General features: G+C 37.8%; 1 protein-coding gene across 1 annotated transcript in view; it reads left to right on the top strand.

Moving 5' to 3' along the window:
* The window catches only part of PRDM6 (PR/SET domain 6), a 79,338-nt gene that overhangs the window by 42,860 nt on the left and 19,334 nt on the right, over positions 1 to 17,144 (top strand). Inside the window, exons 4-6 of the mRNA XM_050330194.1 lie at positions 8,214 to 8,341; positions 11,890 to 12,014; positions 14,883 to 15,225. Of these exons, the coding sequence (XP_050186151.1) occupies positions 8,214 to 8,341; positions 11,890 to 12,014; positions 14,883 to 15,225 (596 nt within the window). The remainder of the gene's footprint in view (positions 1 to 8,213; positions 8,342 to 11,889; positions 12,015 to 14,882; positions 15,226 to 17,144) is intronic.

The raw sequence follows: 17,144 nt of genomic DNA, 5'->3' as shown, positions 1-17,144 counted from the left end.
ATTCAATGTGTAACAAGGAGGAGATGCATATTTAGAAGGGCCCTACTACCCTAAATCAGATGGCCAGCTCTTAATATTGACACATTTAAAGTATAAAAGCATTCATTCTTTGAACACTTGTTATCAGTATAAACTCAGCTGTACTTTTGATTTTCAGCCTAAACTATGCTCCTTAAAAGTAGTATTTTCAGGGAATTCTGTACTTGTGTTCTCTCAGTTTATGCAGCTTCCTCTGAACATTTCAGACTTTCTAGATAATGAGGTCCTTTGGCAGTGTGTTGATTTCAGAGAGAGCTAGGCACCAGTATACTCACAGAATCCAGTCTAAATGACTAAGTTATCAAGTCACACATACAATCCAGTTTGCTTTCAGTTTGACATGATTAAAAGTGCTAACAAATAAATAATGTATACTTACCATAACAAACACTAGAGCTCATTGGCATTTTGCTTAACAAGCGCTGCCTTAGGCAAGTCAAGTCACTGAATTTTACTGTGCAGTTACCTGTGTGAGTCTCAGAACTTTTCAGGAAAGAGACTGCTATTTCTTCTTATTTGTGAGAACTAACCTTCCTTGTAATTTGTTAAGCTGGCCATAGAGCTCTCTTCTACCAGTAATGCTACCAAACACTCCTTCCCCATCTCTCAGAGCATATATGTATTCAGCTTTGCTTAGCGTACTAGTTTATTACAGAGGATAAGTAAAATACTGCAAAGCGAATTAAAAAAATATAAATAAAGGCAGGGAAGTTTCCTTCAAAAGAAGAAATTGTGATGATTATGTGAGTGTTTATGGGTGAGAACCAGGAGGAAGGCCAACAAAGCAGATAACCTGGAGGGAGTCTCTTGTAGACCATCAAACCAGGATGAGGAGGCAGGTGAAATATTCTGTAAGCAGTTGGGAGAAGTCTCATAATTGTTATCCCTTGTTCTCCTGAGGGACTTCAATTTACCAGGTGTTTGCTAGAAACACAGCACAACAAAGAGGAAACTGTCCACCAGGATCCTGGAGTGTGTGGAGGATAACTTCCTGACACAGATGGCGAGGGGGTCAGCTAGGGAATGCACTCTGTTAGACTTGTTTGTGAATAGAGAAAGAGACTTGTGGGTGGTGTGGTGGTTGGAGGATGTCTTGGGCACAGCGATCACAAAGTGACAGAGTTTTCAAATCTCAGATAAGTAAGAGGAGGGTCAGCAGAACTGCCATCTGGGACTTCCAGAGGATAGACTTTGGCCTGTTTAGGAGACTTGCTGACAGAGTCCCTTAGGAGTAGCAATCTTGAATGGCAAATAGTCCCAAAAAGGTTGGATATGCCTTAAGAAGGAAACCTTAAAGGCACAGGAGCAGGCTGTCCCCTTGTGCTGAAAGATGAGTTGGTGGGGAAGAAAATCAACCTGGCTGAACAGAGAGTTTTGGCTGGAAGTTAAGATGAAAAAAAGGGAGTTTGTGAGCTTTGGAAGAAAGGGGCGGGCAACTCCAGAGACTACAAAGATATCAAGAATTTATGCATGGAGAAAATTAGTAGGCCCAAAACCCAACTAGAATTACTTGCTATAAAAGAATATAAAAAAATATTTCTATAAATAAATTAGTGACAAAAGAGGGCTAAGGCGAATTTCCACCTTTTACTGGATGAGTGAGGAAACACAGTAACAAAAGATGAGGAAAAGCCTGAGGTACTTAATGCCTGATTTGGCCCAGTCTTTAATAGTAAGACCAGTTCTTCTTTGAGTACCCAGCCCCCTGAGCTGGAAGACTGGCATGGGAAGCAGAATGAAGCCCCTATAATCCAAGAAAAAAATGTTCAGGGACCTGATACACCATTGAGACACACACAAATCTACAGGACTGGATAGGATCCACGCAAGGGTTCTGAGGAGCTGCTGAAAATGCTCACCAAGCCACTTTCAATCATTTATCAGCAGCCATGGCTCATCAGGGAGGTCCCAGTTGACCTCAGGCAGGAGTGATACCCATCTACAAGAAGGGCAGGAGGGAGGATCCAGGGAACAACAGGCCTCTTAGCCTGGTCTTGGTGACAGGGAAGGTCTTTGTAGCAAATCATCCTGATTGCCATCACCAGGCATGCACAGGACAATGAAGGGACTGAGCTCAGCCAGCATGGGTTTATGAAAGGCAGGTTCTGCTTGACCAACCTTCTGTGAAAGGGTGATCCACTTAATAGATGAGGGAAAGGCTGTGGTTTTTGTCTACCTGAGCTTTAGTGAAGCCTTTGACATCACAGAATTCTCTTGGATAAAGTGACTGCTCATAGCTTGCACTCTTCACTGGGTAAAAAACTGTCTGGATGGCCAGGCCCAGAGAGTGGAGGCAAATGGCGCTAAATCCAGTGGGTGACCAGTCACTAGTGGTGTTCGCCAGGGCACAGCCATGGGGCCATCACTGTTCAATATCTTTATTGTGATCTCAATGAGGGGACAGAATGTCCCCTCAGCCAGTTTGCAAATGACTAGTTGGGCAGCAGTGTTGATCTGCTGATGGATGGGAAAGATCTGCTGAGGGACCTGGACAGGCTGGATCAATGGGCTGAGTTCAGTTCCATGAGGTTCAATGGAAAGTGTCAGATCCTGCCCTTGGACCACAACAACCCCATGCAGTGCTGCAGGCTAGGGGCAGAGTGGATGGAAAGCTGCCCAGTGGTAAAGGACCTGGGAGTGCTGAGCCAGCAGTGGGCCCAGGTGGACAAGAAGGCAAATGGCATTCTGTCTTGTATCAGAAATAGTGTAGCCAGCAGGACCAGGGAAATAGTCATTCTTCTGTGCTTGGCACTGGTGAGGACACAGCTGGAATCCTGTGTTCAGTTCTCGTCTCCTCACTACAAGAAAGACATTGAGGTCATGGAGTGTGTCCACAGAAGGGCAACAGAGCTGGTGAAGGTTTTGGAGTACAAGTCTGATGAGAAGAGGCTGAGGGGGCTGCGATTGTTTAGTCTGGAGAAAAGAAGGCTCAGGGAAAACCTTATAATTTTCTACAACTACCTGAAAGAGGTGTAGCAAGGTGAGGGTTATTCTCTTCTCTCAGGTAACAAGTGACAGAATGAGAAGAAGTGGCTGCTTGTTGGGCCATTGGAGGTTTAGGTTGGGTATTAGAGAAAATTTCTTCACCAAGAGGGTTGTCAAGCATTGAAACAGTCTGACCAGGAAAGTGGTAGAGTTACCATCCCTGGAGGTATTTAAAACAAGTGTAGATGTGGCATTTAGGGACTTGGAGATGGGCTTGGCAGTGCTGGGTTAATGGTTGGATTCGATGATCTTCCAACCTAAATTATTCTATGGTTCTATAATTGCATACCTTTTACAAACTGTAAGCTAAGTACCCAGGCTTATAACCATTACCCTCTTTGGCATTGTTTTCAACTTCTGCTTAGGATAGACAACTGTAGAAGATGTACTGTTGTTACATCAAAAGCCAGGTCTTGCAATAACAAAATTTTCCCAGTGTAGATATTATTCAGTTCTGATGTCCAAGTCAGCAAAGGAAGAAACTGTCAGTGTTACTGTGGCTTGTAGGTACATGCACTGTTTGAGAAAGAATATAACTTTTATGGATGTTACCATATCTGACATGTCAGTCTGGTTACAACCTTTATCACCATATTTCCAGTAGTTTTGAAGACATCTATAATTTTTAAGTGCACAGCTGATGATTTATGAAACACATGTACTTGTCAAAAGTACTCTGCTATCTTGAATCTTCCCATTGAAGTCACAGGTAAAACTTCTTGTGGGAGAAGAAGGCTCATGCTAAGTGATTTGAAAATTCTATGACCTTAGGCATGTGATGTCCAAAAGAATAGCAGTGAACAGGAAAAATCAAGACTCTACTAATGGTAAGAATTAATTCTTGGATATTTTGTGGTTTTGTTCACATTTCTTTTGATATCTTGCAACATAAAAATTTATTCTAATAACTGCTTTTACAATACAAATGTACATGCAAAGAAAAAATCTTTTCAGGATCAGTCTCTTCTCTGACTGCCTGAAATGAAAATGAAGGGTCAATTAGGCGCATATATGAATACATTTATTATATGACTAAATGAAAAATAAAATGTAGGCAGAATTTCTAAAGACACAACCCTTTAGCAGACCATGGAAAGGGAGTAAGGTAAGCAACAGATAGCGAGGAAAGAAGGTCGATGAACTAACTTTACTGTCTGTTCTGTGAAATTGTTTTTAATTGCTTCATAACTTGGCTTTCTCTGCATCTGTGCTATTATATTTGAACTCCTTCATTCTAAAATTCTGTGGCATGTACATCAGAAACTGAAAGTCTTTAGCTTTGGAGTTATGTCATTACTGAAGTAAAAGTAATTGAGAGTTCTCAGAAGGCTCTTTAGCATTCTGCCTAAATACTGCTAAATCTTAGATAGTCCTTTTTTATTTTACTTAGTAATCGTTGTTCAGAGATTTTAGAGCATTACTCATATGAATGTGCTTTAGAAGTTGTATTATTATTGCTATTATGCATCATTATTATCTCTGTCATTAAAAGTAACAATATCTATATCCTCCAAATAATTATCAGTGACCAATCCAACAAGTGATAAATCCAGTCCTTCATATTTGATTTATATTTGCATGCTATTACAAGATGAACGTGATCTCTATGTATGTCTTGATTACTGAGTAAAGTGGTGTTTGTAAAGAAAGAAATATAAAAAATGGGAAAGACTTGTATTGTGATGGCTATGATTTGGACTTTCTTGAAAAATGAAGCAGTTTCTGTTGTATTCTGAAGTCAAACGATGAAATTCACAGAATAAAAACATGCATCACATTCTGAGTCTCTTGAAATGCAACATATGAGTAAAGTATCTGTTTAAGTCAAGAACTAGCCAAGACTAGTCAAGAACTTATTCAGAAGTTGATTAATTATATGGCAACTGGCAAGGAGTAACACAATGCATGTCAACTGAGAAGTTGAGTGCAGTCCTCTTTTATCAGATTCCAGCCTCTGCTAGGAATCTGGTTCACTCTGGGGGAAAAAAAAATAAAGCAAAAGCAAAAACCCCCCAAACCAACCAACCAACCAACCATAACAAAAAACAACAACAAACCAAACCAAACCAAAACAAACCCAACCCCAAACAAAAACCCCAAAACAAAGCAAAACCAAACAAACAAACAAGCAAAACCCAACCAAGACCCAACAAAAAAACCCGGACCAAACCAAACAAAAAACGATAAAAAACCAAAACAACCCCCAACAAAGCCCAGACCCTTGAAACTCAGCGATATCAACAGTTATCAAGCAGTTTTTGTTGGAAGAGGGTAAAGATCCAGTAAGCAGTCTAGATAATACTTCCAAGTGTAATCCAAGTAGAAAAATGAAATAACTAATTTTCCTTCCATCTCTTAGATCAATGAATGCTGTGAGATACAGAAGAAAATAAATGCAATCTCCACAGGGACTTGAAGAAATTTTATTTTGCCCTGAGACTATTACTTTGTCATGAGACCCTTGCAATGTGATAAAAATTGTGCCAGTGTAGATGCATGTAGTGATCTAGTGAGGTAGTCAAGGAGTTTTGGTAACATCATTTTATCACATCTTTATTTTCCTTAATAGATACTATTGTAGTGTTTAACTACATATGAATGTGCAATAGAGATGCAGGTGAATATATATGTCCGTATAGTTTACTGTGGTGTCTGAGTTCACAGTTTGTACTATGGTTTTGCTTTTCCTCTGCTATGGCAGGTTGTGATTTGCTCCCTTGTGATGATTTCTTCAAGCAGTTATATAGTGGTTGCCTGACTTAGGTAATTGTAAAATGAATAAGAACTGGTGCACTATGGTAACATGAATAATAATAGCCATATCAGAGTGGGGGTTTTTTGGTTTTGTTTTTGGTGGGGTTTTTTTGTTTGTGTGTTGGTTTTTTTTTTTTTCCCCCCAGATTTTAACCTGCATTATGCAATTTGACAAATAAACAGATACAATGTGGTCTTGTTATTTCCCTGTTAAGCTTAGGGCTTCTGCTTCCATACAGCTTTGTCTACAGTCCTGTAAGAACAGGGCTAAGAATGATATTGGATGGATTCTGACTGCAGCAATGTCAGTAATATCTTCCTAGGAAAGGAAAGGATATTGTCAATGATGCATCACTGCTTGCAAAAATAAAGTATTTGAAAATATTTGGTCTTGCTTGTAGTGCAGTCCAAGGCCCAAGGCCCAAGAAAGCTCCACTCCTATGTTTCCATGACAGTAATTTTTCTTGTCAGTTCCTGACTGTCGATTTACATGAAGTTCTGAGTAGGACCCTGTGTGTCAAGATATGACTGTCAGTACTGATTATGGCAGTCTTCCTTGTCTTTCCTGTTTCATATCATCTGGGTATTAGGAAGTTATCAGCTCTTTATTTATGGGAATTTTTTCTGCCTCATGCTAAGCCATATATTGTTATGTGAATAAGCACCATGTAAATGGATAGATAATAAACACTGTGCTGAGACTGTTTGCATAGATATTGCCAAAATGGTCCCAGCCAACAGTTAGTCATTAATTTCTCCTTCTATTCCTTTTGGTAGGCTGACTTCCTGTAAAACTTTTCTGGTTCAGTTACAGATTTTTATTGTTTAGCATATTTTGCTCATATATTCAACATACTCTAATATATGTACAAAAGAATAGGTCCTTGTTGATAATCAGCATGTTACCATCTATGAAAAATAAACTTAATCCCTGGTATTGGAGTGTTTGTTTGCCTCTGAGGACTCCTAATTTCTCTGACTTTATTCCACTCAGTGCATGTTGAGGTAGCATCTTTCTTATCCAGCCCAAGAGTATCTGGCCAGGTTCCACCTGGTCCTTGTCACAGACACTCAGAAACAAATGACAAGGATCACCATAGACACTTGATTTCCATGTCTCTCATGCTCTAGCACTGGATATATTGCTCCTGATTACTCCCAGTCCCACTTGGCCCAAAGCAAAAGCTAGACTGGCTCCTGAATTTGAGACTCTCTTGTGGCGGAGTAAAGAACTAGATTCTGATTCCTATATATGTTTTGTGTGAACTGATGGAAACACTCTTAGTAAATCTGGAGTTTTGAATATAGTCACATTATTTCTGAGATTATTCTCTTGATATTGAAATAGACATGCAAGGTTGTTAATTTGTATGCTCTAGGAATGTTCAATTCAATGTAATAAATGTGCTTCCTGTTTAGTTAGCAGAATTATTGCTTTCAAGAAGACATCAGTTTAGGCTCATACAATTTCAAAAGGGATAGCATTTTTGGGGTAGGGCTATTGAAGCAAATGGTGTTCATAGAGGGGCAAAAGATGGGTTTACTTCGGACAGGCATCTAGTTGTTTTTGATGTATTTGTGAATTTTGACAAAGTAATTGTGTAACGAGCTGAGCTCATCTGCTTTTACTAGGATTAGACCTACCTAGATAACATTTTTTGAAGCAGTCAAAAGGGTAGGTGTGCGTGAAACACTTATCTTTTCATTTCAGAGCCTCCAGAGCAACTTCATTCTTTCATTTCAGAGGGAACATCCACTGCCAAGCAGAGACATAATACTGTCTTTTTTTTAAATTACTGGAACTGGCTCTCATGTCCTTAGCAGGGATGTCATGTTTAGGAAAACAATGATTCCCTCAGGACTGATTTCTCATTTACTACTTCAAAAAAATATATGTCTCAAGGGAGCTTCTAAAGGCATCATCAACTCTCTTTTTCTTTCTAGTCTCATTTGTTTTGGTATTATGAATCCTACAACTCCCTAACGTATCATGTGAGGTTGCTGTAGTACACGCTCTTGCTGCAACTGAGATGTGAAGGAAGGGATACTTGTTTAGGGATTACTACTGCTTCTTGCTCAGATGTCCCAGCCATTTCAATGCACGCTTTACATCCAGATTTTCTTGTTTATCTGTCAGTTCATTATTTAAGGCCAGCTTGTCAAAACAGGTTAAATATTCTTTGGGAAACATGGTTACATCTCTGAGACACCACAAATATGTTTAATACGAAAAGATTGGCTTGATAAAAGAAATATGATAAACTTGCATCCCCTAAAATACTTTTCTGGTGTTCCATGTAGATTTCTAAAAGTATCAGTACGCAATGACAAACTTCATGGCAAGACATTTGTGGAAAAGGCGCAGAGAGACAAATCAGTGAAAATGATTGCTGATGATTTGTTCTAACTACTTGACCTTGTGACATCTCCCCCAGATATATGACCAAGATGGGACACTGCAGCACTTTATCGATGGTGGAGAACCCAGTAAGTCAAGCTGGATGAGGTATATCCGATGTGCGAGGCACTGTGGAGAGCAGAACTTAACAGTGGTTCAGTACAGGTAAAGTGTTTTCTGACTTACTCAATGATACAAAGTTTTAGTGGATGGTCAGGCTGTAACTGTCACCTGTCCTGTTGCCTTTGGTTGCAAAGACAGGAGCAGAAATATGGCTATGCTCATTTGGGGCAATAATAAAAAACTGCGGTGTGAAGCTCCTGGGAGCCCGAGGAGCCCTGTGTCACTGTGTGACCACTATGCCAGACCGAGCCCTCTTTTTTGAATGATCTGATCAGAAGCAGACCAACACCAGCAGTCTTCCACCCTTAATAGAATTGTTCAACTTCTGTGTTGAATGCACCTGTTAACCGACAGTGCTAGAGCTTGTACCTCTTACGTTGCTGGCTGGAGAAAGTCAAAATGCAAAGAAAAATGTAAAGAAATTATGGTGCATTTTACTTTGTACTCGCAGACACATCCAGAAAACCCAGACAACACATTACATAAATACATGATCTCAGCTATAAACAAACCTTTTGCCTCAGAATTAGAAGCAACCGCTTGACCTTATTAAATATGGTAGGAAACACATCAAAGAATACCCCAGGCTTGCCAGTTGCAGTGAGCAATCCTGATTTTAGAAAGCAGAGTTTCTTTTATTTAGGAAGAATCTTAAACTTATTTAAAGTACCTTTAAAATTAAAAATAAAACATACAAAAAGAAATCTAAAATGAAATAAAGTTTGATTATACCATAGGGTTCCAATTTAACAATAGTAAAATTGTTCAATTGCATTTTCAGATTTTTTATTCTTTATCCAGTTGACTAAATAATGCCACAGTTAAAAAAATAACAATCCTATTTATACATTAAAAATCTTTTATTATAGACTTAAGTATCTGCTATCTATAGCTAAAATACCATAGGATTTTAAATAAACATACTGGATAATGAATAAAGATTGCTGTGATGAAAGAGTATTTTTGTGGGTATCTTGTGGACTATTTCTCAATGTGGTGATGTGTGACTGCACATATATACATAAAAATAAGAAAAAAATATATACGCATACATATATATAGACGACAAACCCAAATGAAAAGTGAGCATGAGAAAGTCATTACACATCTGTCAATATTAAGTGGATTTTACAACTCTCCTTTCATGATGGAGTTTTTACTTAGAGTTCCCCCTGTTGATCTGTTTTCTATTACTTCAGATCTTTATAAAATGAACTACAAAAACACAATTTAAAAAACTGGCATCCATCACCAGTGACTGCATCCAAGTGTAAGAAAATAGAAAAGTTGGACACTGAAAAACCAGCCTAATTTTTATTGTACATGGACGTCCTCCTCACAGAAAGTCAGCTGGTTTAAATTCATTCTGTTATGATTTGTAATATCTAAATGGAATTTTCTTCAAAGTGCTCTTGATTGATTGACCCTTAGCTGAACGTTTTGTTTTTATTTTGAGGCTGACAATAATGTTTGTTGGCATGTGTTCTGCTTCAACTGCGTTGGGACGCCATGAAGCTATCTTTATGAGTCATCCAACCACAATACTAAATACATGTCAGCAAAGGAAATATTATCCGAAAAGGGAAAAATCCCTTTGATGTACTTCAGCATGCAGAGATTTCTGCGAGTTTTGGAAGCTCTGCACACTTGTAAGGGACGGTGTACACTTACACATTTTTTTTCCCTGCCTACTCCAAGCCTCACAGACCACCCATTGCTCAAAAACAGTTCTGGTCTTTCAGCGGCAAAGTGTGTCATTTGGTTTTAGCACATTCATTTGCTGGGCTGCTGTGTTTATCTTAAGGGAAGCCAAACTGAGAGATGAAATGTTACAAGGGTGAAGTACAAAGTAGACTCAATTTTTCTCAAGTTAAGAGATGCTGGTAATTTATAGCATGGCTTCAATTTTCATTTTTATGTAACAGTGGAAAAAATTAACTAAATGCGTAGCTCTGGGAAGAAAGAGAGGGAGAAGAAGAGGAGGAGAAGGAGGAGGAGGGAAGGAGAAGAGGAGACACAAAGGGGAGAGTTTTTGTCAGATATTCATAGAAGGCCAAGAAAACCGTTCTGCTTAGCTAGCAGTGCCCTCCTGAGACAGGGTGGCAGTAAGCGAGGAAAATAACAAGATAAATGAAATTTTTGCAGCTGCTAGTAAAATATTGAGAATCTGCACTTTTTTATTGATCTTTATGATCCTGTTGCCAAGAGCCACTTTGCGGTGACAAAATATGTTGACAAGTGCATATCTCACTGCCATGAAAAATGTGGTAGAAGATTCTCCTTATGTCTGCAGTGTTATACAAGGAACAAATTGCATTGCTACAGCCAATTCTTTATAGAAAGTCTAAATTTAAGGCCTACCAACCCTAAACACTTTTATCTTGAACTTCAGAATAATGTTTGTAGCAATTCTTCACTCAGAAAACTGGTTGAGGCCTAACAATTTTTTTTTTTTTTTCTGGTCTGTAGATGTTTTTCTGCCTTACATAAGCTGTTATAAAAAATGGTCATTTCTTGGTACTTTGACTGTATCATTTTGGTATGTAATCCTTCAGCAAGAGTGGACTGCTCTTCTTGTATGTATTGAATTTCTATCCATCTCACAGGAGTGTGTTTTACTGTTCCATGTGAAGCACGAGGGAAAAGCCACTGCAAACTGATAACATTTCTGTTTTATCTTGTGCCTGATTCTAATCTTACACAGTTTTTACTACCATGTAAATCTGTTAACTGTAGAAGTATTACTCTGAAGCTATTTACATCAGTGCAAGATTAGAATAAGGCTCTTGTTTTTATGCTAAAGACACTAGGATTTTTCCTTTTTTTTTTCCCCCATCTGTTCCCACTTCAATGGTCTAGAAATACCCACAGTCTTTTATCACAGGAACAATATGATATCACACTTATGGTAACACTAATTTATGCTTACTGGAGGATCATTGACATTGCCTTCACATTCCATATATGGGAAAATTTTATGATTGAATGTTCTGATTAACCCAAATTTTTTATTTCCCCTAAGCCAAAGTCTATTTTTCTCAACAATCCAAAATCTCTTTTTTGGTGGTATATTGCTGCAATGAAAGGTCACTTCACACTACTTCAAACCTCTTGCTGAAAGAACTTATTCACATAAAAGAGCTGTGGTCCATTTCCCCATAAAGGATGTTAACTTTAGCTTAGATGACAAATGCTAAGCTGTTTAAGTGGCTGTATTTGGTGAACTGTGTGCACCACTCTGATGCCTATAATGCATAAAAAAACATACTGTTTCTAAAATCACTTTGAAAAAAATCACTTTGACATCGCAAAAAAATACCTGTATTTTCTTAAAATCTTGGTCCTTCTAAAACCTAGCTGATTAACATATGCTTGGTACAAAGTGCCTGTAAGGTCTTTTTTAGCCTGTGCAACAGCAATAAAATCCTTCTCTATTACAGATTTACTTTTGAAATAAACAGTAACTTATTCATTTAGTTATCTGCAGAAATGCTTCCAAAGCAATGAATTTCTACTATAACACTGTGTATGATAACAGAAGAATACTCTATTCCAAAATCAGGCTTTTTTTTTCTTTTTCTCTTGATTAGGTCCAATATATTCTACCGGGCTTGTATAGATATTCCCAGGGGCACTGAGCTGTTGGTGTGGTACAATGACAGTTACACATCTTTCTTTGGAATCCCTCTCCAGTGCATTGCACAAGATGAAAATTGTAAGTTCTTCCTTGTATTTTTACCTCAATAAGCCATAATTCCTGTTTCATGCCTGATGAGGTATATTTCTAGAGTGTTTTAGAGGGTGGCCCATCCCTGGAAGTGTTCAAGGCCAATCTGGATGGGACTTTGAGCAACCTGGTCTAGTGGGAGGTGTCCCTGCCCACAGCAGGGGAGTTGATGATCTGTAAGGTCCCTTCCAACCCAGAGCACTGTATGATTCCTTGATTCTCTGATTCTGTGATGTTAAATGAAAGCAGTTTACATTTAAAGTAAGCTGATACACTTCAGCTGTGCAAAATTATGGTATGAATCAACCTTCCACAGAAGTGATTAACTCCTAATGTATTGTTAATCGATTTGCTTGGTCCTCTCCATTGTTACTAGACTTATCATAAGACACTCTCTTCCCAAAACAGTAATAGATTGCAGGCCCAGAGGGCCTCTCTTAGTGATTCTTTGTTCTGTTACCACTGAACATGTTGAGAAAAGCTTTGACTTACTAATTGTAGAGGTTAGATCCTTGTAGTTAGATGCAAAAAACTGCTTCTCTAAATACAAGCTGAATGCAAGTAAACAGAAACAACGAACATTCCATCCTGCCAATCCCCATTTCCATCCATTCTTCTACCCCTTCTCAATATTTTATTTTTTTGTTCACTAGGAGTCCTCACAAATCATGCAATTTATAACACAGACCTGATCTAGTGCTAGACACATTCGTCTGTAATGGGAATGGGTGCTCCAGGCACACCCTTCAGTTTTACTGCTTGTGGGTGGAACTTGATTAGAGCTTGCATCCATTTTGACAGCTGTGTGTGTCTGTGTGGTAGAAGAAACCAATAATGGGCACCTGATTGACTTTGGTCTAAAATAACCCTGTGACTGCCCACTCTTAATCAATTATATATAAGATGTATATTTTTGGTCAAGTACTTGGATACTTAAACAGGATGAACTGCAAGGATGAACTGGTGTCTTGTAGCAACTTAAATACTGAACATCCAGCAATAAAACAGCAAGATATCAGAGATTAAACTGTCAAAAATAAACATCTTTCTTCATCTTGAGTTTTCAAATCTGTTGGGCTTGAGAGAAGTTTAAAAGAAATTTAGTTACTGGCAGTAATATTTGCTGATAAAACTCATGCTCTGCGGTGTACAATACAGAAATATTATTTTTTCTTTCATGAGCTGAAGCCTACAAAAACTTTATTTGAAAAGAAAAACATTATGGCTAAAAGCTCTAAATATTGCCAGTTGCTATTTTGCTGAGAGAGAAACCAGAGTTTCATCCCCAGAGACACTAACATGAGTAGATGAAATTAATCTCTGACCATGTAGCCAGCTGCATATGACTTAAGTGCCATTTAAACTCTCAGAGTACACCTTCTGCTGATCTTCTGCTCAGGGGGTATATTCACCTACACAAACTCTCCTTAGGTCTGATCAGGCACCCTGATCTTATTGCTTCTGTGGACTTTCATGAATACAATTAAAAGAAAAGGAAAAAAAAAGTGATCTGCTGCTTGAGAGTGTGTTGGGGCAAAATGGAAGTATACAAATTGCTCCCTGTACAGAAGACACATAGAAGATGTATTATATATTTGGAAACCAGTAATAGACAGCCCCACAGATGTCACTCTACTTAGAAATTAGGTTCTCAGATACTCCAAAAAAGAATAGATTAGGAATGACCTCAAGTGACATAAACTAAATAGCTTGTCATATTATAAAATTGGAGTCATTATGATTGATGGAAGAAATTAGAATATAACTCTAAGTAACTGGCATGATTTAAGATATTACAAAATCATTAATTTGTATCACATTTTCGTTGTATCTTAGATAATGTTGGATGATTCCAGCTCACAACTGAAATTTAATTCTCATATTTTCTCTTAGAGATCTGTCATCATGACTAACCGAAACCAAGCTGGAGTTTTTAATCAACAGTTTAGTACATACTACGGACCTAGTTATAGATAGAAACATTTTATGACAGTAACTAAATAACATAAATAGGCATATATGTATCAAACATATTTAGTTTAAAAATTTACATCAAAATATTATCTCCTGAGACTGAGTGGGCCAAAATTAGAAAGCATTAGAAGTTATTTGGCCCAGACTGCCTAAATTATGTTTATTTTTGCATTGGGGTACAAGCATTTGTTAGCTGACTACTTTTCCACAGGATCCTTGCTTCATTCATTGAATGACCTACATGGGACTCAAGGATTGAGGCAGCTATTCAACTTTCTTCTACATGCTTGGCCTCTTGCTTTCCTCATCATGCAACATTCAAATTCAGCACTAAAAAATTTCTTTGTGCATTTGTTGCTGAAATATATGAATGCCTCATAAGCCATAGTTAACTGATGATCATAAGACCTTTGTGGTACTGGAAATGTTTTTTTTTTTAACCTATTTTGTGTGCAGGAAATTGATGCACAAAGATAGCTCTGCCTATACTTCGTGTTGTCTCTCAAAATTCATGCTTGTCTGTAATATAGCAGTCAGACATACTGATTGCAATATACAGAGTCAGGGTGTCATAAGTGCAGCAACATTTTTTTTCAGATGACAATCCCACTGTGTAATAAATGTGTATCACAGTCAGGCTTCACTTGCTCCTTTCAGTCTCAGACACTCCTTTGCATGACTTTTCATTTCAGTGTCACAGAATCAGAACCATCCTTTCTAATTCAAACATTTTTTTTTTCTTTCTGTGCATGATTAAAATAAATTTGTTTAATTGTAGTGTCAAGAAAATGGATGTTGATATTTTTTTGGTCTCTTCCAAAACTGTGTTAGTTTTAAAAAGGCATAAAAAAGATCTTATTTACTTTTCTTCTTTTCTCCCAGTGAATGTCCCTTCGACTGTAATGGAGGCCATGTCCAGACAAGACACCCTACAACCATTTAATAAAAGTAGCAAACTATCCCCTGCCACTCCACAGCGATCCATAGTATTTCCACAGACTCCATGTAGCAGAAATTTTTCTCTCCTGGATAAGTCTGGGTCCATCGAGTCAGGATTTAACCAGATCAGTGTCAAAAACCAACGAGTTCTTGCAAGCCCAACTTCAACAAGCCAACTAAATTCTGAGTTCAGTGACTGGCATCTTTGGAAATGTGGGCAATGCTTTAAGACTTTCACCCAACGGATCCTCTTACAGATGCATGTGTGTACACAGAACCCTGACAGGTAAAGCCCAGACTCTCTTTATTTCTGTATCTACTGATAGCCAGATTCACTGCTTTCTTCTTTTACCAAGCTGTTATCATTTTCAAAACCAAGCCATTATTACAAGGACTCCATATGACATAATTCATCTGCAGCTCTGTGAAGTAAGCTGATAAAAAGTATTGCTTGACTTCACTATTTGTAAAAACATTTGGTGCCTAAATGTGCAGATAAAAGGAAATAGCTAAGGATATAATCTTGTTTTCAGAATGGTTTGGTACATCTGATGGAGGCAACAAAATAGAATGAAAATTTATGAATATCATAGATGGAAAAAATGAGGTCAAGATAATTAAAAGTCTCTCTGTCTTCCAAAGATAATCTAACTTGCTGCTCAGTGGCTGTCACAGTCATTTCAGGGTTCACCTATAGTGTGCAATGTGTATGAACTTAATTAAGTACTAAGAGGTAATGAATTGGAATTTTTTGCTTAGTACTATTTTTCTTCATAGCACGCAAACCCATAAATCGTATAAAGCTGTCAAAAGGAAATACCTACTCCACTAGTGATGTGGAGGAAAACAGATGCCACTTATTCAATAAACTAATATCCACACAGAAGAAAAATGTTGACTAGATACCTCAGAGTCAAAGTTGGTTTGAAAGTTTGTCAATACAGAATTTTATGGCTGTGAACTGAGGATGAAATTTAGCTGAACAAGTGAATTAAAATTTCAGGTACTCTGACCGGTGGCACAGTAAATATAATGGAACCATTATTTATGAATCAAAGCTGGTTTATTTGACAATTTTGATAGCTGGCAGGACAAAAGACAAAAATCAAATTAATTCAATAAAAAAGGCTGCCCATGTTTTGTCTCTTCTTCAACTGTGAAGATTTAGAACAACCTTCCAGTTGAATCCCTGGAAGGTTGTTCTAAAAGCAGCATTTAATTGTGAATTACAGTTAACAAAAATACTACCAAAAATAGCAAAGAGTGAGTCTGTGCACGTGTTTGTATGCATGTCTGTGTCTCTTTGTGTATGTGGTTATCTAAGTGTACACATATGCTTGTGTGATTCTTGGGTGTGAGGGTACTAGACAATAAATCCATTTTTCTGGAAGAAATGTAAAGCATGGGCAAAGATTCCATTGCAAATCTTCATAAAAATAAAGAATTGATAATACTGTAAATGTATACAAGCCCTTTCAACATTTTCTGAATTTTATGCTGGCCTTAGCAGAAACAAACGCCCTTGTGAGGAATTCCTAGAGCTGTGGGACACAACTACTGATTTAAGTGTCACAGTGTAGAATATCTGTCTCCAAAGGTTCACTCTCCTAAATTTCATGGACTCTCATGTTTCCAGTATTACATCCTAAGCATAAAATGGTGCAATCATCTAGAAGAGTCTAGAGTCTAGAAAAGAAGTGGATGAGGCTTTTCACATATTTTTCCAGTGATTCATCCAATTAGGTGTGACACCTAGATTTCGTCCTTTCCTTTACTTGAGCCTGTGTCTTCCTTTATGAGGAGAGAAATTGCAGATAATAGTTAATTAAAAAAGAATCTCACTAAAAGGGTCTGTTCTTCATTTTAAGTGCCAGTGAAATACTCAATTTGTCAGAGAAGGAAAATGAGGATAATTTTGTCTTACTATTAGATATTTCATCTTGGAGTGAGGGATCTTGGAGGTGAGAGATTTAATTTTTTGAATGAATTTTATTTATTTTTATTTATTTTCTCCTAAATATCTTGTGTCAAATAGTGTCTGAAATACACACTGGTTTCAGGTCTTCCCTCTTAGAAGTGAACCTTGTCATTAGTAGGGTACAGATTCATGATGTCTTACCATTTAGTCTCTCCTGTGCCTTCAAAAAGAAAGTGTGAAACATTTTAGTTCAGAATGTCCTAGAGCATAGTAGGAACATTATCTTG

Source organism: Myiozetetes cayanensis, unplaced genomic scaffold (genome assembly GCF_022539395.1).
Source record: "Myiozetetes cayanensis isolate MyiCay16 unplaced genomic scaffold, myiCay2020 scf4, whole genome shotgun sequence".
NCBI lineage: Eukaryota > Metazoa > Chordata > Aves > Passeriformes > Tyrannidae > Myiozetetes > Myiozetetes cayanensis.
Note: the sequence above shows the minus strand (reverse complement) of the source record. Positions and strands in the feature narration are given on the sequence as shown.